The sequence below is a fragment of the Leptosomus discolor genome, chromosome 15 (assembly GCF_034619465.1).
Source record: "Leptosomus discolor isolate bLepDis1 chromosome 15, bLepDis1.hap2, whole genome shotgun sequence".
NCBI classification, from domain to species: domain Eukaryota; kingdom Metazoa; phylum Chordata; class Aves; order Leptosomiformes; family Leptosomidae; genus Leptosomus; species Leptosomus discolor.
Genome location: NC_141405.1, coordinates 12,508,321 through 12,530,633, shown reverse-complemented (window position 1 = coordinate 12,530,633; position 22,313 = coordinate 12,508,321). Strand labels below are relative to the sequence as shown.

The window sequence follows — 22,313 nt, the reverse complement described above, 5'->3', positions numbered from 1 at the left end:
AGCATGGAGGACGCGCTGAGGCGGGAGCTGGGCACCGCGGTGCTCCGGCCGACGGGGCACTCGGGGGGCGGCTGCATCAGCCAGGGCCAGAGCTACGACACTGACCGCGGCCGGGTGTACGTGAAGAGCAACTCCAAGGCGGAGGTGTGGGGGGTAGAGGGCGAGGGCGGGGAGGTGGCGGCGAGGGCGGCCGTGCCGAGAGCTGGGCGGCGGGCTGGCCTCAGCCGGCCCCGGCCTCTCCTGGAGTTTCGGCTGCTGGTCTTAGGGAGGTGGGCTGCCGCCTTTGACAACTTCTGCCCTGTAGGGGTCTGGCTGGCGGCTGCTAGGGGTCTGGGGCTTGGTTTGTGGCGGAGGTGCCCGGGTATAGGGAGGCCGCAGTGGGAGTAGGCTCTGGCATGGGAAGCAGCGTTTCGGGTGGGATGCTGTTGGTATCAATATTATTTGTCTAGGGCATGCAGTACAGTGGCGTGCTGTTGTCAGTTATGGCTGAGGTAGCAGTGCTATCGCTGTGGTGGCATATGCCGTGAAAGTGTCTGGAGAAGCCTAGAAGGTATAAAATTATCTACCCAGGGTATGCATCGTTCTTTGTTGTAACAAACCCAGTCATTCCCTGCACATAAGAAGAAACTTTTCTCAATAAATGATATTTTCCATAATTGTTGTTCAAGATTTTCTGCTTTCTTCTTTCAGTAGCTGGTACCAGCTACGGTAGAAGGTAGATATCTGCATTTGATAAATATAAGTATAATGCAGCATACCTGTATGGCATCCTTATTTGCAAAAGCAGAGATCAGGTGGAGTTTACTTTAAAGTACTCTACACTTTGTCTGTCAAATGAATAGTTTCACTGGAAGAACAGAAGTCAGAATTTGTATTTGCCCCTAATAGGAAACAAATGTTTTTGAAAGCATGTGTGCAACTATATCTATTCCAAATTTGTCTGCACTTTCTGATGGTATTTGTTTCCTTGTTAGTACAAGATTGTGCACTTTCTGATGGTATTCAGGGAGCTGGATGGATGCACTGAGATAGTAACATGGGAGAATATGGAAGGGTTGTCCTGCTTTATATTAGACTGAAAATAGTTTGAATTGGTAGCAATATAGCCTTTCCACTTAGGCCTTTGTTGATTGTCTATTTAGGTATACAGTCCAGCTAGCTGCAAGATAGGGCTTGGAAAAAAAGGTCTGGTTATATTTCTATTCAGTAATCATTTAATTTTCTATACTTTTGCCTGTGTGTGGATTCTGAGTGCTCATTAAAGCAAACTTTGCCAAACTGTATTACAGTGCTTTGCTGTGTGTGCAGCAGTGGGTTGTATATCAGCAGTTTCTTTAGAAAAACAAGGTTCTTTAGAAAACACTGGTTTTTACTCTATTAAAGTTAACAGCTGACTTCAACCTTGTATGGTGCTTTAGACAGGGATACAGTATTTGCTGATTTCCTATGAACAGAGCTAACTCATGGCTCAGTATTTCAGCAGTTCTTCATTCTTGATCTCCTGTAGACGTTACAATTTTTAGTCAGTCTGTTGCAAATTGTCCTTTGACTGTGTTGCATGTATCAGTACTAAAGAGGTAGTATTGTATTTCTATTTTATTCATTATATTTCTTGCTTTTCCTTTTAACATACACCATAGATTTCCCATGTACCCTTTTTCTGCAACCTCTGCCCGACTTTTCTGGAGTAGCCTTTCTTTGTGTCACTGATGTCAGTGAAGCAGCTCAAAAGAACAGATTTTACTTGGTGTGGATATGAGTTGCAGAAATAGGTCCTAAATTCAGCATGTCTTCAAAGCAAATGCAGTCAATAGTGGCTTGGGTTTCCAAGGGCTTCTGTGTGCAAGTGTGGTAAGGGGCACTTGGCTGCTATCATTGATTTTCCTCCCGCCACCCCCCCCATGAGGCAGAAGTAACAGGCCAGGGAAGATCACTCTGTGACTGCAAATTAGACTGTTTTGAAGATTGGCTGTATTATTAAGCAGTCTGTGTCACAAAAGTCATGAAGACTATGAATGTCAGCACGTTCTTCTCATCTGTCAACCGATGATGTGTATTACCCATAGCTTTCTAGACATGTGCTGCAGAACCCGTTAATAAAATACTGCTTACATTTTATATAGGTGCAGTGTGCGCTCCATCAGCTGTGAACAGGCTAAGTTATTTTTATGATTACAGAGAATGCTAGAACCTAAGTCACTTTCGTGGAGACGGTTTATGAGGTGAAATTTCTGTAACTGTAAAACTACTCTCAAGTCTGGTGGTGCCGATCTGCCTGTATCCTGTACGTGCAGTAACCGCTTGCTCCAAGCTTTTTATTTAACATTTACAGCCTTGATTGGTTTTGTGAATGAGCTTTGTTTACCTGTGACTAGTGTTCGTAGGGAGTAATGCTTTTCTTTAATATTTGGCAGGCCAGAAGGATGTTTGAGGGAGAAATGGCAAGTTTAGAAGCCATCTTGAAAACACAAACGATAAAAGTGCCTAAACCGATCAAAGTTATAGACCTGCCTGGGGGCACTACTCTGTTTGCGATGGAACATTTGGAAATGAGAGGCTTAAACAGGTAAACCACAGTATTATCTTTGCATCCAGAAATTTTTACTATTGTGACAATTAAGTCACTTGTTTTCAGAGGGGAAACGTTTTAATTTTTTTTTAAAAAAAGTCAAGATACGTTTGGGAAGTTACACAGCAGAGAACTGTATAGAATACTTCATAACGCTTCACCTAGCAAATTGGTCATACATCAAGAAGTGAGTGTGGGTTTTGTTTAGTTTTGGGTTTGGTTTTTTTTTGTAAATAATTAGTAATTTTTATGGTAAGGTTCCCTTTTACAGTCAGGAAAATTACCTGCCTGGTCGCCTGTTTTGCGCACTTGCCTTTGGCATAAGAACGAATGTTTAATGTTGCTTGTCATGATTATGCAGAGGCACTTCCCCAAATGAGTGCATCCTTGTTTCAGTATTTTTACAACCCTCACCTTGATTCTGATAGTTTCAAACTTTTGGCCCTCCTCTGCGGCAAACACTTAAGTAAATTAAAATATGATGAACACTTCTGTCTGGTTCCATCAGGGAGGTGGACATGACTAATTTCTCATCCCAATCTCAGAAATTCTGCAGCCAGTTTAGTCTTGTCCCTCGTCCTGCTCATCTGCAGAATTTCTAAATTGTGAAGAGCCCCCAGTGAGCTCCAAGAGAAGGAGCAGGAATCCTGTTGTGTTTGGGCTGATTGAGGTGAAGAGTGTGCAAATGCAACCTTTGGCATACAAATTTCAGGGGATAGAGGTGTTTATAACCAGAATATTTTGAAAATGTACTTTGCTAGAGATGCAGAGCTTCTTTTCCTTTCTCGATGAATCTTTTCAAGTAACTTCTGGAATACCAAGAACTGAATTCATTCATGTGTCGGTGTTGCTAAGAGTGCTTTTGTTTCTTAGACATTCAGCGAAGCTTGGAACACAACTGGCTGATCTCCACCTTCATAACCAGCAACTTGGAGAGAAGCTGAAGAAAGAAGGGAGCACAGTTGGTACGGTACACAGCTGCTTGAAAATTTATCCTAGTTAATAATAATAATCTACAAAATAGTTAAAATAGCTTTCGTTATTTCAGAATAAGTTTGTCTTCTTCCACTTAAAGATATTATGAAAATAGATTTGGACGAACCCCCCAGGCAGGTCGTCGTCTTTTGGCTTTTGTTTGCTCTATTTGGATCTCTGTAAGCAAAACATTCATTCAGTTTGGGACCTTGGGATCTCGAACCACAGTTTCTGCAAGGACATGATATCAGAGGCTACCTCAAAATATGTTTATGAAGATTATCATGTAGCTGCTTTACTTCAAGCTTTAAACTTAAAGCCCAGCAGCAACAACCATTGTAACAAAAAGAGTATTGAGATGCAATTATTCTATTCTCAGTAGAAGGAAGATTGTACTCTTGCTTAGTTTTTAAGGTCCATTTGCATTGTACATACTTAGAATCTTGTCATTAGCATTGGATTTTTGTCTTTGGTTTGAAAGGTAAAGGTCAAGGGCAAATGGAAGTCCAGTTTGTGGATCAATTTGGCTTTCATACAGTTACCTGCTGTGGCTATCTTCCACAGGTAGGTTGTACTTCATCAGACTGATAGAATTTTATATTATTTTCCCTTCAGTGACACAAAGGGCCAAAATTACATAACGGAAATACATTTATTTGTGTAAAATCATTAAAAAACCCCCCATTGTTCAGCCTGATAGGGAAAGTAGTGCTTTGGGCAGCACTTACAGCTTCATTGGACATTCATAGCTCTTCAATTTCTTGGTTTTTATCACTTCCAGAAAATTATTTATTCCCCCAATTTAATGTTTTAAGGTAACTTTCTATTAAATGGTAGCATTTACTGTCCTGGATATGGTATTAGCACAAAGGCTGTATAATCTTCAAGAGCTTTATTTGAAAAAGAAGAAAATCAGTCTGTTGTGTCGTGTAGAACTAACATCTGCAGTCCTGTTCCTCCAGGTGAATGACTGGCAGAATGACTGGGTGACTTTCTTTGCCAAGCAAAGAATCCAGCCCCAGATGGACATGATCGAAAAGAATTCGGGAGACAGGGAAGCCAGAGAACTTTGGGCACAACTTCAGGTAGGAGAAATTCTCTCAGTTCTCGTTATAGTGATAACTAGCTATCCGTTGGTTAGATTTTCTTTTCATGAAACAAAGTGCCTGTTTGGTGGCATGCTCCAGGTTCTGTTGGTAAGAGACTCCAGCTTCTAGGGGTTAGAATGCCCCTCACTGTAAGGTATAGTGGCTTTTGCCACATCACCCTGTGCTAAAATATTCCAAAGTGGATGCGTGCAAATAGCATTTGGCCTTACTGTGTGGGAATGCCAGATTGAGGTCACGTTCCTCATTCCCTGTAACATGTTCATGACGAGACATGTGTATAAGCGGTGCTGTTCTGCACATCATCTGTTTGTTCAGGGTTTGCAGCTGATTCGGTGACTCCAGTCCTTGCTATTTGGGTACCACTTTATAGAAATCCCTTTAAGGTTGGTGGGACATCCCTGAGCCTTCTAATGAGGAGGTGGTTGGTGGTGGCTTACTAAAGCCGGTCAATATTGCAGCACCAAATACAGTGTTAAATTCTTTATTTTCTTGCTAAAAAACATTTGGATGACTGTTCTTCAGCTGCTGGCGTTTATGAAAAATAGAAATCCTCTGGATTTGCTCAGCATCTCTGTTGACTAGAGCCTGTGCTGTTTCAAGTTACGTTTTTTTAAACTGGCTTTTAAGAGGTTTCAGTTCATGCTCTGCATGTATGCGGGTAAAACTAGAGTTGTTCCCCTTAAAGTGTAGTACTTCGATGTCTTTGTTTTTCCCCCTGCAGCTGAAGATACCCAGTTTGTTCTGTGACATAGAAATTGTTCCTGCTCTGCTGCATGGAGATCTCTGGGGAGGAAATGTAGCTGAGGATGATTCTGGTCCAATTATCTTCGATCCGGCTTCTTTCTACGGCCATTCAGAGTATGAGCTTGCAATAGCTGGGATGTTTGGTGGCTTCAGCAGTTCTTTTTACTCTGCTTATCACAGTAAAATTCCCAAAGCTGCAGGGTTTGAGAAGCGCCTAAAGCTTTATCAGCTTTTTCACTACATGAACCATTGGAACCATTTTGGTACAGGGTACAGAGGATCTTCTCTAAACATTATGAGAAACCTTGTAAAGTGACTTGCTGCTTAAGCAGAATGCTTCCTGTCTTGCTTGGAAAACCTCCTACTTGCTGTGCGACTACAGTAGTAGTAATGTTAAAACAGCTACTAGACCCTTGACCTTGTTGCACAGCTAAAGACCTAGAATCAGTGAGTCCTGCTGAATACCAAGTGTAAGAGTCATCCCTTTTTAGGATAGTTTGGGATAACTTTGAGGGAAATATCTAAGGAAGGAGTTTATTCAGTTGCACAAAAGATCTGTCAGTGTCAAGCATTGTATGCTTGAGACGAGGCAAGGTCGTACAAATCAAGCACTTGAGTGTAAATGATTTGGAAGAAGTTCTCTCTTAGGGACCAGGTGTGCTTCAGAGTAGAGAATTACCAGGGTTTGCATTTGCACTCTAATGGGAGATACTAGAGAAGTGTTTGTGAAATGGAAAATTGCTTTTCTCAGTTACTGAGGAGATGGCTAAAAGAGTTGCTTGTTGCTTTTTGCTGTTCCCCTCAACCTTTATGATAGATTCCTCAGACTCTGTCAGCTCTTCATATCCAGTTAGTGCATGAGAACAACGTTAAAATATTCTGAAAGTCAACAAGAAAATTATGTAATGGGTCTGTGAAAAATGATTTGGACTTGCTATTCATTATGCTAATGTGATTCTATTGGGTGGAGACTGCTTCCTGTTCTGTTACAAAGCGGAGTGAAAATCCTTATAAATTTTGCTGGCATGAGCATTTTGGTGCCTCATGGCATTCCTGTGGGCTGTTCTGTGCTTGCTGGTCAGTGGGCTCTTACCTACAGCAACTTTGTTTTCACCAGAACTAGCGCTCTCTTCTTTTTTGGATTATGCTTTTGTCCAATAGTGTGCGTTCTTAAAGATCTTTTCAGGTAAGACACTTTACGTGTACACATCCTGTGAAGGTGTGCTCTCTCACTAATGCAAACGGATTTACTTTTTGGCTGTTCTCAGGATAATGCCAGCTGGTCGTGGTACTTCACATTCATTTTCTGTAATTTAGACTAGGGGTGCCATACACTAACATTTTTCTCCATTCCCCATGAAGTGCACTTTGTAGCTCTTGGGATAAGAGACATGAAACCGAAGGAAGTGAAAACGTAACTCACAGAACAGCAGCTTTACATGTGTCGGGAGTTCTTTAAGGATAGCTTTGCAGACTGGCTACTTCTTGTACCTACAGGAAGGTAACACTAAAATTGCACTCTCTTTGATATAGGCTGGGAATGGTATTTCAGTGCACGCCTACAGGTAGGTGAGAGAGATGCATGATCCTAACGTGCATTTTGAGTGGTTCGGAATAACTTCAATGAATTAAAAATGTTTTTCGCCGGATATTGGCAGATTACTGAGGGGTTTTAGTTACTGATTTTGCAGTTATTTGTACAGACTGGAAGCAAGTTTAGAGAAGACTTATCACTGCACATATCCCTCTCTCCTTAATTCTACTGCGCTTCTCACTGGCTGTTTAACTTTTGCTACAAAAAGTTTTAAAGCCTTGCTTGGTAGAATAGCTTTTACTTTTAACTTGTTGCTTAAATAAAACATTTCCCGTTTGATTATTGTTGTCTCTGTTTTCTGAATTAAAACCTTACAGCTTGTGTTTGTTCCTGGGGAGCTCGTTGCTCTGACCTGTTAAAGGTCCCTAGTTTGTTAGACAGTTAAGGTCATCAAAGGTGTTGAGGGAACGTGGTCAGGATTTTAATCTGGAGCAACGTTTCTGTGTTGATCAGTTACAGTATCATTTGAGGTCTCATCTGTGCCTTCAAACTTTATTTATTGTACCAGCTGTTTGGGGGTTGTTGATGAAATGTTATGTCCGTGCCCATATCCTTATTCCCTTTGCCCAAACTTAACACTACGTGGTGCAGCTGAGTGAAGAAATGCTGCGGAATTTTAGGCAGCAGTCAGTCTGGTTAGATCCCGTAACTGTTTATTTCCATATGCCTTAATGAAGTTAGAAGTTATTTAACAGGGTCATTCTGTTTATAAATCAACAAATCAACAGGTTTATTTTGCTAAAATACCTAATACTTTGTATCATTAGAAAGCAAAAAGTGATGTGACAGTGTATTTCCTGTCAGTCACGGACTTGGGTGATAAATGGTAAGTCTTCAAAGATCACCTTTTCCTAACAGAACTGAACCAACATATTTTTGCGATTGAAGGAAAACTGTGTTATATGCAAGTTATGTGAATAGAAACAATTGTATTTAGAGTTTTAATTTAAGTGATATTTTGCCCACTTTTTCAAAGCTATTTTGTGCTACGATTACAAATGGAAGGGGTGTAGAGAGGCATAGAAATGGAGTGTAGCAGCAAGCTCTGCTGTACCATGGATCCCTTGGTTTGGAGTTCTTGTAGACAGCAGTTGAATCAGGGGATGGAGAAGGGGATGAAATCTTCTCTTCTGAAGGCAGGCTGCTGGTGGACCACTAAGAAGAAATTGCTGCCATTCTATAAGGTAATTTTTTTTTTTCATATGTATTGTATAGTTCTGCACTGCTCTTAGAATTCTCTTTGATCATTTTGTTACATTATGTGTTCTAGGCATGCCTTTGTTATTCTTTGTCTCTTTTTCTCATAGTTTAAAGCTAATGTGTCCTGCTTTTTCTTCTCATGTATTCCTCCCTCTTGGCTCCCTCTGTACGTTCTAAATCTGGTGAGCGTGTTTCCTTGTACCCGTGCTGTCATTCTGTATTTCCTGGGTCTGTATCTTAATTTTGCTGACTTTCCATTCCTGTTTAGACAAGGAAAAAGGGTAAAAGAACCATTGAATTTTTCTTCAATATACAGTGTACCTGTATTTGTATATTGTAAAAAGCTGTAATATCCTTTTGTGATGTTTCTAAGTCTTTTTTGAAGATGGATCACAGTACATGTGTGGCATGTGTAGACTAAAGCATCTCACGACATTTATTTTCAATGCTTTGAAAACCAGATCTCTCTGTATCTTTTTTCTTAATTTAAAATTTGAAATGAATTCCTTAGAGAATTAATTGCTGGGTTGGGATAAGGTTATGCATAATTTTAATAACACCAGCTTCTGCCTTGGAGAGGAGTTAGGGGAAGGGAAACTTGGAAATCTGGACTCAGTGGTCAGGATCATAGGAAAATTCTGGTTGGGACAGACCTTAGGAGGTCACTTAGTTCAATCTCCTGCTCAAAGGAGGATGAGCTATGAGGACAGGCCAGGTTACTTAGCTCTTTGGTCTTGAAACCCTCCAAGCATGGAGGCTGCACAGCCTCTCTGGGCTTGGCTGTTCTAATTGTGAAAACACATCTGGTTTGAACTGCTCTGCAAGAACCTGTATTTTTGCTGAATCGCTTGTAGTTCCTATGTACCCTACATTTCAGTCTGATTTTTTTGTTTTCGTTCTCATGGACTGCTGCCATCTGCAAAAACTGCCTGCAGCGATGAATGTTGCACTCTAGTACTGTTTTTCTGCCAGCTTTTCATCTTTGCTGCTGTTCCAAAATAGATTGGGTGATTTTAACTGATGCTGGACTGTTCTAGCAGAAGTAAAAGGAGGTGGGATGTGGTATATAATTAGCTTGTCCTGTAGGCACTGGTTGTGACAAAAGATTTAAGGGCAAAATGTATTTCTGGTAACTAAGCCACAGCAGAATCACAATAGCTTTATTAAAATAATATTCAGTTACTTTTGAACACATTTTTCAATGGAATCTCAAAAGAATTCACTGAAATCTCCCAAGACGTGGTTGATATTGTTACAGGCTTTGTGGTTATGCTGAAGATTAGATCTGTAGGATTAAAGGAGCTCTGAACTATTTGTCCTTGGGTAGTTCTTTACTGAGAAACTAAAACTTCTGTCAAAGAAAGGGTGGTTTTTATGATGGGAAGTCTCTTCTTGCTCTCAGCTGACACTGTTCTATATAGCTTCTTTGTTTTCCTGTGATTCTTCAGCTACTGTTACTCCCAAAGGAGAAGTGAACAATCTTTTTCTTCCTTGGTATGCATGGGGATATCTGTCTCTGTCCAGTCTTTGAAAACAAACATACCAGAAGCAGTTGTGAGCAAAGCAAGAGGAAAAGAGCTGGGAAACTACCCCATTACTGCCTCCCTGGAGCAGAACCGGGAGCCCGGCACTGCGCACGTACACTGGCTGCCACGGTTCCCACTGGGGTGTCTGGCAGGAGCTGGCCGCGACGCGGAGCGGTGCTGAGCGGGGGCTGCGGCGCGGAGTGGTGCTGAGTGGGGGCTGTGGTGCTGCTGCTGCCGCGGGGCTCCACAAGCCCATCTGGGGTGATTTGTTTTACTTCCAGTATTTGAAATGTTGTTCGAAGTCTCTTGGCTGGAGTGAGCACAAACGTTAGGAACCGCGGCCTTTCGCTTGTGCCTTCCTGGTTAAATACCGATCCGGCGTGGAAGCGAACAGGAGGCTTGCCCAGCGCTTGGCTACTGTGGAAGTGATGCGATATGTTTGGATTAACACAGTCCTGTTTCTGGTTTAACCAAAAATAAAATGTCAGATAGCTGAAAGAAGTGTTACAGTCAGTAATGATTGGCATCTGCACTGGAGGTTGTAGGAGAGAAGTCCATGGAATATTAGACTTCAGAAATTCTGGATTCAGTCATACTATTGTGGATGAAGAGCCATTCTCCTTGTTTGCTTTGAGGGGCCTTTTTTTTTTTTTTTTTTTCTTCCTTCCTTAGGAGGTAAATAGTAAAATGAATTGGGGTATCTTTCCAGAAATAAGAATCCCTGCTCGTTGTCATTTATTTTGTTGCCAAAAAAACTTCGTTCCTTTCCCCAGGTGTGCTCCATGGCAACCCAGGGTACGATTCCCTCCTTTCAGCAGTTGGACACCGTTGCTCTAATAGTAGGGTACTCTTTGGGGCTTTATACATCCTGAAATTCAAATTGCTTGACATTTTTACTATCTATAAATCAATCATGAGAGTCATATTAACTAACTGCCTCAAACTGTCTGAGATCTCCAGCCATAATGAAGTGGCTCTGAGTGCATGTGCACTGGTTTACTGTGATTTACTGTGCATGCTGAGCACTTACACTTTAAGCTTTGTTTAGTTGTTTGCTTTAGCAGCAGTGGCTCACTTTCTAGGCGCAAATGCTCCAGGAGACTGTATGACCAACTCCTTAAGACTCTTGCAGTAAGTGCTGACTCTACCTCTCCCCGACATCACGTTCTGTAGCACTGTTTTACAGTTAGTATATCAGTGATGTGACAGGTATAAAATGTTACAGCTGGACTTTGTAAAAAGATTGCCAGAGCAGTCACTGGTTACTTTAGACATATAATGCAAATGTCCAAGCAAGATGTGTAACCTCAAATGCGGCTTCTTCCTGAATTTGCGTACTTTTCTGTATTTGAGTCCCTGTTTCTGGTTCTGAGTCATGAACTGTACTTTTCCAGTATGTGCTCTTTGTGAGCAGTGTCCTGCTCAAATAGGATGTTAGAGAAGTTCCTCCTTAGCCGTTTAGTCCCTTTAAGGTCTGCTGTGTTCCAGCTGCTCTGTGTACCATTAGGAGCTATGTTCTGAGAAATCACTTGTTTGAGAAGTAACTTGCACGATACCAATATTTTTTGCTCCATGTAGGACTGGAACCATTTGTGAAGATAGTGAAAAGCCTACCTAAACAAAGCCAGTATTTGGCCAGCAATCATTCCTTCCTCTGTCAAAACTAAATATGAATCGATGCAAACAAATAGTAGTGAAAAGAGAGATAAATGCATGAAAGCCCAGTGCAGCAGTGGCAACAGAATCCGACAATTCCCTGGGGAGGTGGTAGGTGTTGCTGCTCCAAGTGAGAACAAGAACTGCAGCCTTTCCCACGGGTTGTAATGTGCTAGGAGTCGGTCATAGCCACCTAACCACACATCATTAAATACTGTAGGGTCTGGGTTATGATAACATGTTTTAAATGTTTAACACTTTATACCTGAGGGTGTCAGTGCACTTTGAAGTAAGAAGTGATTAAATTCAGCAGTACCCAGGGGATCTTCTTTCTGTGTGTTAGGTTGTGAAAGGAGATAAAAGGGTGAAATGATGTCCTAAAGATCCCATTAAACCTGGAGAAGCATGTAGGAACAGTATCCTAAATTTCTTTATTACCAACTTGATGCTTTTACTATGAATTTTCACTTGGTAATGTCTAGCCCTGAGCCCTTACTGTCTCACTGACCTGAGGGCACTTCCAGGCGATAAAAATTGTTGGACTGTGTCTTACAAGAGATGGAATTACGTCCCAAGAAGGGAAAGCGTTCTAAAGCTCTCGGTGACGACAGCAGAACTGCAGTCCACGCAAAGCAACTGCAAAGAGAGGAAAAAACCCAGCAACCTTTCCACGGGTTTGTGGTGGCTGACTTGGGGTCAGCAGCGGGACTGGGTGACACCGCTGCGGGCCGCGGCTGTGGTGCTGGTCCCTTGAAGCCCCACGGGACGAGCCGTGCGCGCCGCCTGGCTGGTGGCGCTCGGGCTCCCTCCGGTGGGTTGGCTCAGCAGAGACCGCTGCCACAGTGCCATCGCGGAGCTTAAAAAAGAAAAACGGGTCCAGACTACAAATACCAGCAGCTCTCAGCACAGTTGAGAGGACCCAGGACACACCTCTCAATTTTATTCTAGCAAATATTTCTAAATATTTTTATTTTTCATGTATAGCTATAAAAGCCCACGGGAAACAAAGCATTTTGAAACATTATCTCTGGACTTGCTTTATTTTTTTGGCTGCCTTTTTTTTTTTTTTTTTTTTTCTCCTCTGATGGGTGGCCCTTCCTACCTCATAGCAGAGTGACAGTAAAAGAAGGACCCAAACCTTTAATCTTGTTTTGCAGTGGATTTAGCAGAAAGCAGCTGCAGCAGCCTGGAAATTACCATGGAAAAAATCCTGAAAACAGAATTGAAAACTTCCGTCCTGAAGGCGTTTGGAGGCTCGGGAGGAGGATACATCAGCCAAAGCCAAGGTTATGAAACAGACAGCGGACGAGTATTTGTTAAAATCAACCACAAACCTCAGGTTAATGCTAGCAGATATTTAACTACTAATATTATTGCATGCAGAAAGCTTTTTATTTTAAAAGCACCTGATTGTTAATAATTTAGAGTTCTGCATTTTCAGGATGACTTTTAGTTATTCCAGTTTTCCTTTCCATTTTCTTTTAAAAGCTGCAGTCTATTTTATATCAAGTATTAATGCAGCAGGTTTGGTTAATGTGAAATGAGGTGTAATGCATTAACCCTCCACAACAGGAACTGGCATTGCAATGTGTAAAAAGGAGGCTACGTACAAAGCGGTTATTGTAGTACTTGGAGTTTAGAAAAACCTAAAGCTGAGTTTGCATTCACTGCATTCCTTTTCGTGTTTCAGTTGGGAGGACAGAATAGTGGGAGGGAGGAAACAGGGTGCCAGTGCTAAAACTCACGTAGTATTTTTAAAGCTATAGAGGTTTCAAACTTCTCCATTGCTTTGTATTTCTAGCAGTAAGATTCTTGTAATTTTTCAGGCCAAGCTCTTGACTTTTCTGTTGCTAAATGAATACTGGATTGCTTTTTGAAACACCACAGTGCAGCAGAAATTTGCTTTATCAATATAAAAACATCCTAAAACTGCTGTGAAGAACAGCATCGTTACTTTAAAAATGCAGAGTACAGGCTTAATATTTGTACTGTCGTCTCCATCTGGTGGCCATGGACCTGCATGGAAAGGAGAACCAGTTTAAGGATTAAACATTTACTTCGCTTAATGGTGGTCATCTGTCGTTTTGAAGGAGTCATCTTGGGTATTATCCTCAGAGATACTGTTATGTCTGAGTAGTTTGGTATCTCCATAAGCGGCTGGAAATCATGGTGAAATGTGCCATGTCCTCCTACCCTGGAATGAGTTTGGGAAAACCAGACGTTAGAAATAAGGTACTCGGGTCTCCTTGTGTGGACTGAAACCTTGCTGCAGCAGCAACGCTCTTTTATCAAGATGAATTAACTCCTTGTAACTTTGTAAACAAGGCTGTTTTTTCCAAAGTACTTGTTGCAGACATCCATAGTTTAGCCCAAGGATGTTCTTATTCCTTGACAGGCTAGAAAAATGTTTGAAGGGGAAATGGCAAGTTTGGAAGCTATTCAGAAAACCAATATTGTGAGAGTGCCTCAGCCTATTAAAGTAATTGATCTACCTGGAGGAGGAGCAATGTTTGTCATGGAGTACCTAAAGATGAAGCACCTCTGCAAGTATGTCTGTACATCTCATTTTATTATGGTTTGGGACATATTTTCTTATATCTTGCTGTTAGTCAGAAAACTTTAGACTCTTTTCTCTCAGAGATAGAGCTTATATCTGTCAAGATCCATGTTTGTGTACATATTAAAAAAAAAAAAAAAAGTATCTATATCTCTGTGTGTATGTACACTTCTTCTTCATATTTTGCTCTTCCCTGACCCTCTACCTGCAATGGAAATGACATGTTATCGCTCGCCTAGAGCTTCATATGCTGGTCCATATGTGCTGAGATGCTGCTGAAGTGATTGTGATAATGGCTGAGTTTAGCCCATCTTTCCCTCATGAGGTTTTTTCATTTGAGTTTCTTTTCCCAACCTATCAGTTCTCTTTAAACTTAGAGGCTTCTTATGTCTTGGAAACCTCTACTTCTCGAAGTATAATCTTCAAGTATGAATGAAGCCAGTCAGCAAGGTCAAAGGCACTAGGGTGAGGAAGAACTAAATGGATAGTTAACACGAAGTTCTGTTTTGTCCGTTAACCCGCCTGAACATGGAATTCTGGAGTCATAGGCTCCTGGACATAGGCTTTCACGACTTAACTGCTTTGTTCCAGGCCTCAACAGGAACGTAGTCATGTGGCTGTGGCAAAAGAGCCTGTGGCTGTTCTGGCAGCTGTTTGTCCAATCTGTCTATTTTTGTTGGGAAAATAATGGCAATTCTACAGCCTCCCCAAACAGTCCATTCCAACCCATTGCACTGTTCCCAGAAACAGTTTCTAATGTCTAACCTCAGTCCTCCTGCTTGCAATTTTAAACCCATTTTCTACCCATTCTGGGCATGGATAAGTGATTAATGTCCATCCTTGCAGCTCCTGTTCAGATATCTGTGCAATATTTAACTGTCTTGTAGTTGTCTGTCCTCTGCAATAAGCAACCTCAACTCAATCCTTGCCTATGGCTTGTTTTTAGACATCGTTCTTATTACTGTTCAGTTGATCTCAAAGTGTGAGGCCCAAAAGTAGATACCATGTTCTAGTCTCTGCTTATTACTGTGGATCTGATAAGGAGGATTACTTGATTCTCCTGCACTCTATGTTCGTGTTTATACAACCTTGTGTTCTGTTTACTTTTCTTGCAAGAGCATTGACTGATGTTCATTTTATTAACTCTTACAACCTGTTTCTTCAGAGCTGTTGTCTAGTCATTTGCTCCGTTACGCTCTTGGGAAGTTGATTAAGGTTCTGTAGTTGCCAAAAATACATTTAGTCATATTTAATTGAGGTTTTTTTTTTCCCCCTCTGTAATATTTTGTTCGCTTGTCTTGTTTCAGTTTCGATTTGTTTTTTCATCATGCAGGTATTCTTCAAAGCTTGGAGAGCAGATAGCAGATCTTCATCTTTATAACCAGAAACTTGGAGAGAAATTGAGAAAGGAGGGAAACACAATTGGTAGAGTATTGATATCGTGTACTAAACCAAAAATGAACTAACTCATTTAGCTGTGGTACAGTATTGCATTGTAGTTTTAATGATAGTTAAAGTCAGTCCTGGGACGCTGTTTCCTGAGCTGTGTCCCTCCTGTCCCTCCGCCACACTTCTCAAATGTACATTATATACAGATGAGCTATAATTAGTATTATAATTTTTAAATGTATCATTTTAACCTTGACAAAACTAAATTAATTTATTTTTAATTCTTCATTTTGTATATACTGTGTTGTACAAAATTATGCGGATACGGAAACTTAGTAAGAAATACTGCTAATATTTGATAGTAGAGCTTTCACTAATTCGTAAGTCAAACTGAGGATCTGGACTAGTTGTCTTTTTCAGTGTCAGTTAAACCTTTCAGCCTCGTGTACCATCAATCTCTTTAAATGTTCTTGACCTTACAGACATCCTCTTTTTTTGTTTGCTGTTGGTTTAGACAATTAACTTATTACAGAGTATGGTCCCAGTTAGTAAACACATAATTAAGTTCCCCTTTAAAGATGTTGGGGATTACATTTTTGAACCCAGATGTAGCAAAATGTACAATTGCTGCTTCTTGAAGACAACTGTAATTCAGCAGTGTAAGGTCATGATCCAGTTTCTATTGGCTTTCAGTGAAAACTTTTTCCATCCTTCTTTGGAAAGTGGATTAAGGCATAAATGAAAAAAAAAAAAAAAGGAAGCTATACAAAGAATTATTCTTTCAGAGTTGTTGGTATTAAAACCTGAACCACTGGGTTCAGCCCTTAATGGTGGACATATTATAATCCATTATTTTTGAGTGAAGGCCAAATTACCAGCAGGTCACACATGATCCATGAATAATAAATAAGCCATGTCTAATGACAGCATGTTCAAGTGTTGGAACAGTAGATTGCAAATCTGGTATCTGGGCTCTGTTCCTGAATGTCTAATTCATTTATCCAAAGAAAAGTCACTGACTGTGACTAATTGTGCCTCCGTTTCCGTTCAGTATCTGCAAATTTGAGAGATCTTTCAATTTTTAGAGATGGTTGTGACCACGAAATAAGTGTAACTTATTGCTTGAAGTTACTTTGCATGCCTGTTCTCTGAAATTTAGTTCTGTGTTTGCAAACTTTACAACGTAAGGATCTCAAAACTCCCAATGTTTATTTTGTTTCTTAGGTAAAGGAGCAGGTCAATCCGAGTCTCAGTATGTGGATAAGTTTGGATTCCACACAGCCACTTGCTGTGGTTACATACCACAGGTATGCTCCGTGCCCATGAGAGCTAACATGTGCTCATATAGTTCTATAAGCTCCTTATACAAAAGCTTGTTTCATTGGCCTTCAGCTTTAGGATCACAGTTCTGCTTTCGCTGTTTCATTCTGACCTGACAGTGGAGGGAGTATGATGGCTATTCAATGTGTGTGGCTCGCTACAATGCATGTAGCAAGCAGACACAGTGCATCAAATAAGAATTTGAAATTATATGGTGCTTCTTTAGCTTGGTGATACTTAATAAAATAAGCATCCCTTCACATACCGTGCCTTGGTTTTGTTTTTCCTAAGCCCCTACTATATGGATCCCATGCTTTAGAGAGCCTCATCATGTAAGGCATCACGTAAGACATCAGAAAGGGCTCTCAGACATAGATCGGTCATTTTCTGGCTCTGCATGCAGTAGAACTTCATTCTATTTAACTGAATGAACTTTTAGCTGAATGAACTTTCAATATCTCAAACTCTTTGCTAAGTACAACTTTTCACCAAATTAGAAACATGTTACCCAATGAAAATGAACAAATGCTTTTGCATTTCCAGAAAGATTTTGGAATAGAATATGGAACAACAGAAATGATCTCACCAGGAGCTCTCCTTCTAAGATACATTAAGTAAATCTGAATGAATGACAATAGCCAGAACATAAACTTACATCCTGTGTAAAGACAGCCCCACCTAAACATGGAAGAGAGCATCACTCCCAAAAGAGCAATCAACGAAATATCTAATAACATTGTTCGTAGGTCATGCTAACACTGTCTAGGCCGTTGTGTCAGCACTGAACATTTTAGCTTGATATCTATATATTATTAATACTGACTAGGTGGTATATGTTAAAATTGTTTATTACAAACTTCTGGATCTTATTTTCTAGGTGAATGAATGGCAGAGTGATTGGCCTTCCTTCTTTATTCGTCACCGACTCCAAGCTCAGTTGGATTTGATTGAAAAAGATTATGGAGATAGAGAAGCCAGAGAACTTTGGTCACAGCTAAAAGTATGAACACTGTCTTAAATCTGATTTTTAGAATGACAGAAAATATGTGTCAGTGGAATTTTAAAGGTTATTTGTAAGAGATTTACATAGCTTTTGATGAACAGCAGTAACTGGACTAGCTTCACAGCTGGTCCAACAACGTTGTCAGATGAAAAGAATTCATGTTGCTCTTTCAGTTTTTTAATAGATAGTGAAAATAAACTCAGAATTCAGCACTGATGTTTGTTTCTAGAATATAGCTAATGACGATAAGGTGGTAAATCCTATCTAAGAGCTTGGTGTTACGAAATAGGTAAGATTCTGCTGCCCAGGCAGATTTTTTTTTTCAATTGGTCCAGGCTCACAGCTGAGACTGTGGTTTGGGTCACACTCCATGCAACTCCAGTTGTTTAGGAAACAACCAGGCGTGTATTCCTGTGCAAGCTCTACTTCCCAAATTTGTTCCTTAGTTCTGATTAATTGGTACAGATGTTTACTGAAACCTTTTAATTTAAATCAATTTTAAATTTCTTGTGACAGCCAATACTATCAGTGTTTAGAACCAATAAATTAGTATTACACTTTGGCACTAGACTGTGAATTAAATGATTTGCTAAGGTCTGTCAACGATCAAGAACATTTATTACTGGCTTACAGTTTAGGTTTCTGCGTGTAGACATCAACTTCAAAAGCGCTTCATGAGGACTGAAAACAGGCAGTGTTTGACCTTAGTCTCTTATATACTAGAATACTTTAATATTTTCTTCAAAAGTCTTTAATTGTTTGTTACATGTTTGTTCATACTTTTTCAGCCAAAGATCCCTGAAATGTTCTGTGATGTAGAAATTGTTCCTGCTCTCCTGCATGGGGACCTGTGGGCAGGAAACGTGGCTGAGGACGACTCTGGGCCAATTATCTTTGACCCTGCTTGCTTCTATGGCCATTCAGAATTTGAACTGGCCATTGCTGGAATGTTTGGTGGGTTCAGCAGCTGTTTTTTCTCTGCCTATCACAGCAAAATACCCAAAGCTCCAGGATTTGAGAAACGAAACAAATTGTATCAGCTCTTTAATTACATAAACCACTGGAACCATTTTGGGACGGGGTACAGGGGATCTACCATAAATGTAATGAGAAAACTTCTAAAGTAACGAGAGAGGCTTGAGAAATTCTGACCCTAGTCCCTTAGTAATGAACAGCCCCTGCTTATCAGAAGTGACACAAACTAGGAATTACTGCGGATGGTAAAACACCCGACGTGTAAAAGGCTTAGTCCACTTTTGAGCCTCACTAAATGTCAAGAGTGATTGTGTAATTTTTAACTTAGACACTACTTTACTAGCACTGAGTCGTACCCTGCTGGAGGAAAAGACTGCATTGTTTGTGAAGGCTCCACTGGGTTGGAAAAGTAGCCTGAGTCAGCCTACCCTTACTCCCCGCAGAGAGCGTCCCTTCATAGCTGCTGGGTTTCCACAGTTGTTTGCGTCTTGCCACTTCTGCTGCTGCTCTCTCAGCAGTTATTGTTGGGAGCCACTGTTGTGGGACTGTGCTGCTGGAAGTAATAACTAATTCCTTATCTCTCCCTTTTCTTGTTCTGTTTTAGTTTTCTGTCTCTGTTTCCGCCCCTTTTTCCAGTTATATTTCTGTCTTTCCCAGCTTGTGTCCTAATGCAAAATTTAAATCAGATTCTACGAATCTGAGAATGAAAACAATGGTTTTGATTTAAAGAGTGGACAAGGCCCTTTGGACTGCACTTGGCAAGCATATATAATTAATAACATTTCTAATATTTATTTTAATTTAATGTAATTTACTTACATGCTTTTGTTTTTTACTTGCTATGAGGAATTAAATTACAGTGGTATTTTGTAAAAAGGTTGTCTCTAGTTCCTTAGTAATTAACTGTATGGTCAGAAAGCGGGTTTATACCACACAAGTTTGATATAACATATCATAGTTTTAGTATGGTATTTCAGTGTGTTATACTATGATAGTAACATTTAAATAGCTTTGTAAAAAGGTAGCAAAAAGTGAGAGGGAGGTTTAGTGTTTTGGTGACAAGAAAGCATCTGTTGCTGCTGTGTTGGTTGGTGCTTGATGTATTTTCAGTTTTAGAAAACAATGTACAGTCTGTTCTGTCACTGCTGGATTATTGAAGGAACAGTGTCATCTGAGATGGCTTTGTAATGGTTTTGAATATTTGTAACTGCTTTATTTTTACAGAAAACATAGGCAATGAGAATTTGGGGAGAAAGCTGTGCAACAAAGGTATTGCCCTACAATGGGAGCTAGAGTACGTTAGCAAATCCATGGTTTTTTAATGGAAGAAAGTGGTAAAGAAAGTAAATCCAAGTGCAGTCCAACAAACGCTTATGTGAATCAGGAGATTTGAATAAGAATGACTGGACTTACATATTTAGGCTTCAGACAGTTTGCATGACTAATACCTAAAATATGATATTCAAAAATGCTCAAACTTTAAATGGCTGTGCTATAAAGATTTCATAAAGTTTAGTTAGATGTTGTAATTGGTATGATTTTAAAAAATACATTTCATTCTTTGTAAATGTAATACAAACGGTTAGAATTTTTTACTTTCTTTGAATTTGGGCTACAATTAGGGGAAGTTGTCATGATGTGGTTGTAACCCTTAATACAATTATAACAGTAGAAAAGTGGAATAGTAGAGTTAAGTACAGTTGAAATTGTAGCTGATAGCCAGAAGATCTAGGTCTGAGGAAACAGCAAAGTGCATGCGTACTAGTGTTCCTTAATGTCAACAAAAATACATGTGTTACATTGGAAAGAACATGTGAACTTAAGCTCCTTCTCAAATAAAACACTTGCCTTGCAGAAACTAGGAGATTGGTGTACCTGCATTTTGTGATTGTGGTTTGCTTTAACGAATTTGAGTCTGAAGAGAAGATATTTGGGTGTGGGTGGAGTTGCTGGATGCTGGGAAAGAGAAGTTACCTGTGCTGATGTCCTGATGAGACTGAAATGTCTCCCTTTATAACCAACGGAGCAAAACGAGCACCTCTGAGGGTGACTCATCTCACCCTGATGACTTTGTCAGCTGGTCTGATCCATCACATTTATTTGCTATGAAGTAAAAAGATAACCTGAGGTGACTTAGTCAATGTCTGCTTTAGACCCTGACTTTAGTTTTCTAGTGTTGGCAATGTGTTGAGAGAGAAGCGGAGAAGTAGTGCCGTTGTCTGGTAGAATGTTCAGTAGCTAGAGGGACAGTGGGTGAAGTCTTGGGCTGAAATATGACAAAATATTGTCCTGAGAAAGCTGCAGGACAGTCTGGCATGAGGCAGAGTAGCTGCTGTGAGGGGGCAGACATTTGTTCGAGTCTGCCCGCTTGCTCCCTGCCTTCACTCTTCTTCGGTAGTTGCAGCTTTCAGTGTTCAAAATTTTTTCCCAGAATTTTATGAATGAGTTGTTATATTAACACTTAATTCAATGTTTTGGCGTGCGTAGGGTAAGAAAGGGAGAAGGTCACGGATAACGGCACCATGCGGTTGCCCCCTACCCCTCTTTGGCAACCTCCACACACCCACCCGAGGCGGGTTCGGGGCGGCCCTGCCCGCCGCGGAGGGGGCTGCGCCTGCCGGAACGCGGGCAGAGCCTGGGCCGCGGCGCCGAGGGCCGTTTCCCAGCTCAAAGGGCGGGCTCTGCGCTCCGGCAGACCGCAGCACCCGAAACGCCCGCCGGGGCCCGCCCGCCGCCCCGCCGGGGCCCGCCCGCCGCCCCGCCGGGGCCCGCCCGCCGCCCCGCCGGGGCCCGCCCGCCGCCCCGCCGGGGCCCGCCCGCCGCCCGCCCAGCGCCAGGGGGCGGGGCCGCGCGCGGGCGCGCAGCCGTCACTGCAGCCTTTCGTCCCGCGCGGCGCCCCGTAGGCGCGAGGTTGCGGCCGGCAGCGCGCGCGGGGCCGGCTCCGGGGAGCGCCGCGGCGGTTGCCAGGGTAATTCGCGCGGAGCTGCCGGCGCGGGTCGGGGTCGGGGAGCGGCGGGCGCCGCTCGCCTCCCCGGTGCTGCCGCCGGTCGCTCCGCCGCCCCCGAGCCCGCCCGGCGCGTGGGACGGCCGGGCCGGCGGGTGGGGCTGGGCCGGGCCTTCGCGGCGCGGCGCCGCGCCTGCCGGGGGAGGGGGCGCGGTAGGCCGCGTGGCGGCGGGCGGGTTCGGGCGTGAGGAGCGGCGGTGGCCCCTGAGGGCCGAGCGGCTGCGGGGCGGGGTCGCCTCTGCTCCGCGCCCCGCGTTGCGCGCCCGGCGGGAGGGACAGCGTGACTGAGCGGCTGTCACTGTGCGCAGCTGGTAGGGGAGGCGCCGGCGGCCGGCCGCGGGCATGGCCCTGGGCGAGATGGAGCCAGAGGAAGGCAGGGCGCAGGAGCCGGGTGGCACCGCCACGAGAAACATCCTGGAGAGCTTCACGGAGAGTCGCGAAGTCGGGGGGCTCATCGGGGACCTGAGGGGAGTCTTTGCGGATCAGGTGACTCGAGAAATGATCGTGGAAAAATTCATAGGTAAGCACATCATCCAAAGGGAGCGTGTTCTTACGTTGTATAAGGAATTTATTACCAAAAAAGGACTAAACCGCTAATTTTGGGTTAGTGATAACGCTGGGACTTTATCAACAGGTAGTTTAGATTTATTTTTTCACTCATGTTGTTTTCCACATATACCACATTACAATGT

At 42.1% G+C, this 22,313-nt stretch overlaps 2 protein-coding genes across 6 annotated transcripts; both read left to right on the top strand.

Moving 5' to 3' along the window:
• Positions 1 to 7,271, top strand: LOC104344086 (ketosamine-3-kinase). 4 transcript variants are annotated; one of them, XM_009948132.2, is made up of 7 exons: positions 4 to 144; positions 2,415 to 2,566; positions 3,443 to 3,534; positions 3,683 to 3,685; positions 4,026 to 4,108; positions 4,507 to 4,629; positions 5,375 to 7,271. In XM_009948132.2, exons 1-7 carry the CDS (start codon positions 4 to 6, stop codon positions 5,711 to 5,713), a joined length of 933 nt encoding a protein of 310 aa, XP_009946434.1. In that variant the 3' UTR covers positions 5,714 to 7,271. The 4 variants fall into 4 exon arrangements, with proteins under 4 accessions (XP_009946435.1, XP_009946434.1, XP_086329679.1 ...); XM_009948133.2 differs by lacking the exon at positions 3,683 to 3,685 and having other exon boundaries at positions 1 to 144; XM_086473553.1 differs by lacking the exon at positions 3,683 to 3,685 and having other exon boundaries at positions 4,038 to 4,108.
• A 694-nt stretch (positions 7,272 to 7,965) lies between these two features.
• FN3K (fructosamine 3 kinase) lies at positions 7,966 to 20,481 on the top strand. Of its 2 annotated transcripts, none has more exons than XM_009948131.2 (7): positions 7,966 to 8,175; positions 12,531 to 12,712; positions 13,769 to 13,920; positions 15,264 to 15,355; positions 16,544 to 16,626; positions 17,517 to 17,639; positions 18,431 to 20,481. In XM_009948131.2, exons 2-7 carry the CDS (start codon positions 12,572 to 12,574, stop codon positions 18,767 to 18,769), a joined length of 930 nt encoding a protein of 309 aa, XP_009946433.1. In that variant the 5' UTR covers positions 7,966 to 8,175; positions 12,531 to 12,571; the 3' UTR covers positions 18,770 to 20,481. The 2 variants fall into 2 exon arrangements, with proteins under 2 accessions (XP_009946433.1, XP_086329772.1); XM_086473646.1 differs by lacking the exon at positions 7,966 to 8,175 and adding an exon at positions 10,657 to 11,484.
• The last annotated feature ends 1,832 nt before the right edge of the window (positions 20,482 to 22,313 follow it).

Coding starts and splice junctions, on each gene's coding strand:
- LOC104344086 (XM_009948132.2), top strand. CDS start 4: ATGGAGGACGCGCTGAGGCGGGAGCTGGGCACCGCGGTGCTCCGGCCG. Junction 145..2,414: donor AGAGCAACTCCAAGGCGGAG/GTGTGGGGGGTA, acceptor AATATTTGGCAG/GCCAGAAGGATGTTTGAGGG. Junction 4,109..4,506: donor GCTGTGGCTATCTTCCACAG/GTAGGTTGTACT, acceptor CTGTTCCTCCAG/GTGAATGACTGGCAGAATGA.
- FN3K (XM_086473646.1), top strand. CDS start 11,427: ATGCATGAAAGCCCAGTGCAGCAGTGGCAACAGAATCCGACAATTCCC. Junction 13,921..15,263: donor AAGATGAAGCACCTCTGCAA/GTATGTCTGTAC, acceptor TTCATCATGCAG/GTATTCTTCAAAGCTTGGAG. Junction 15,356..16,543: donor AAAGGAGGGAAACACAATTG/GTAGAGTATTGA, acceptor TTTGTTTCTTAG/GTAAAGGAGCAGGTCAATCC.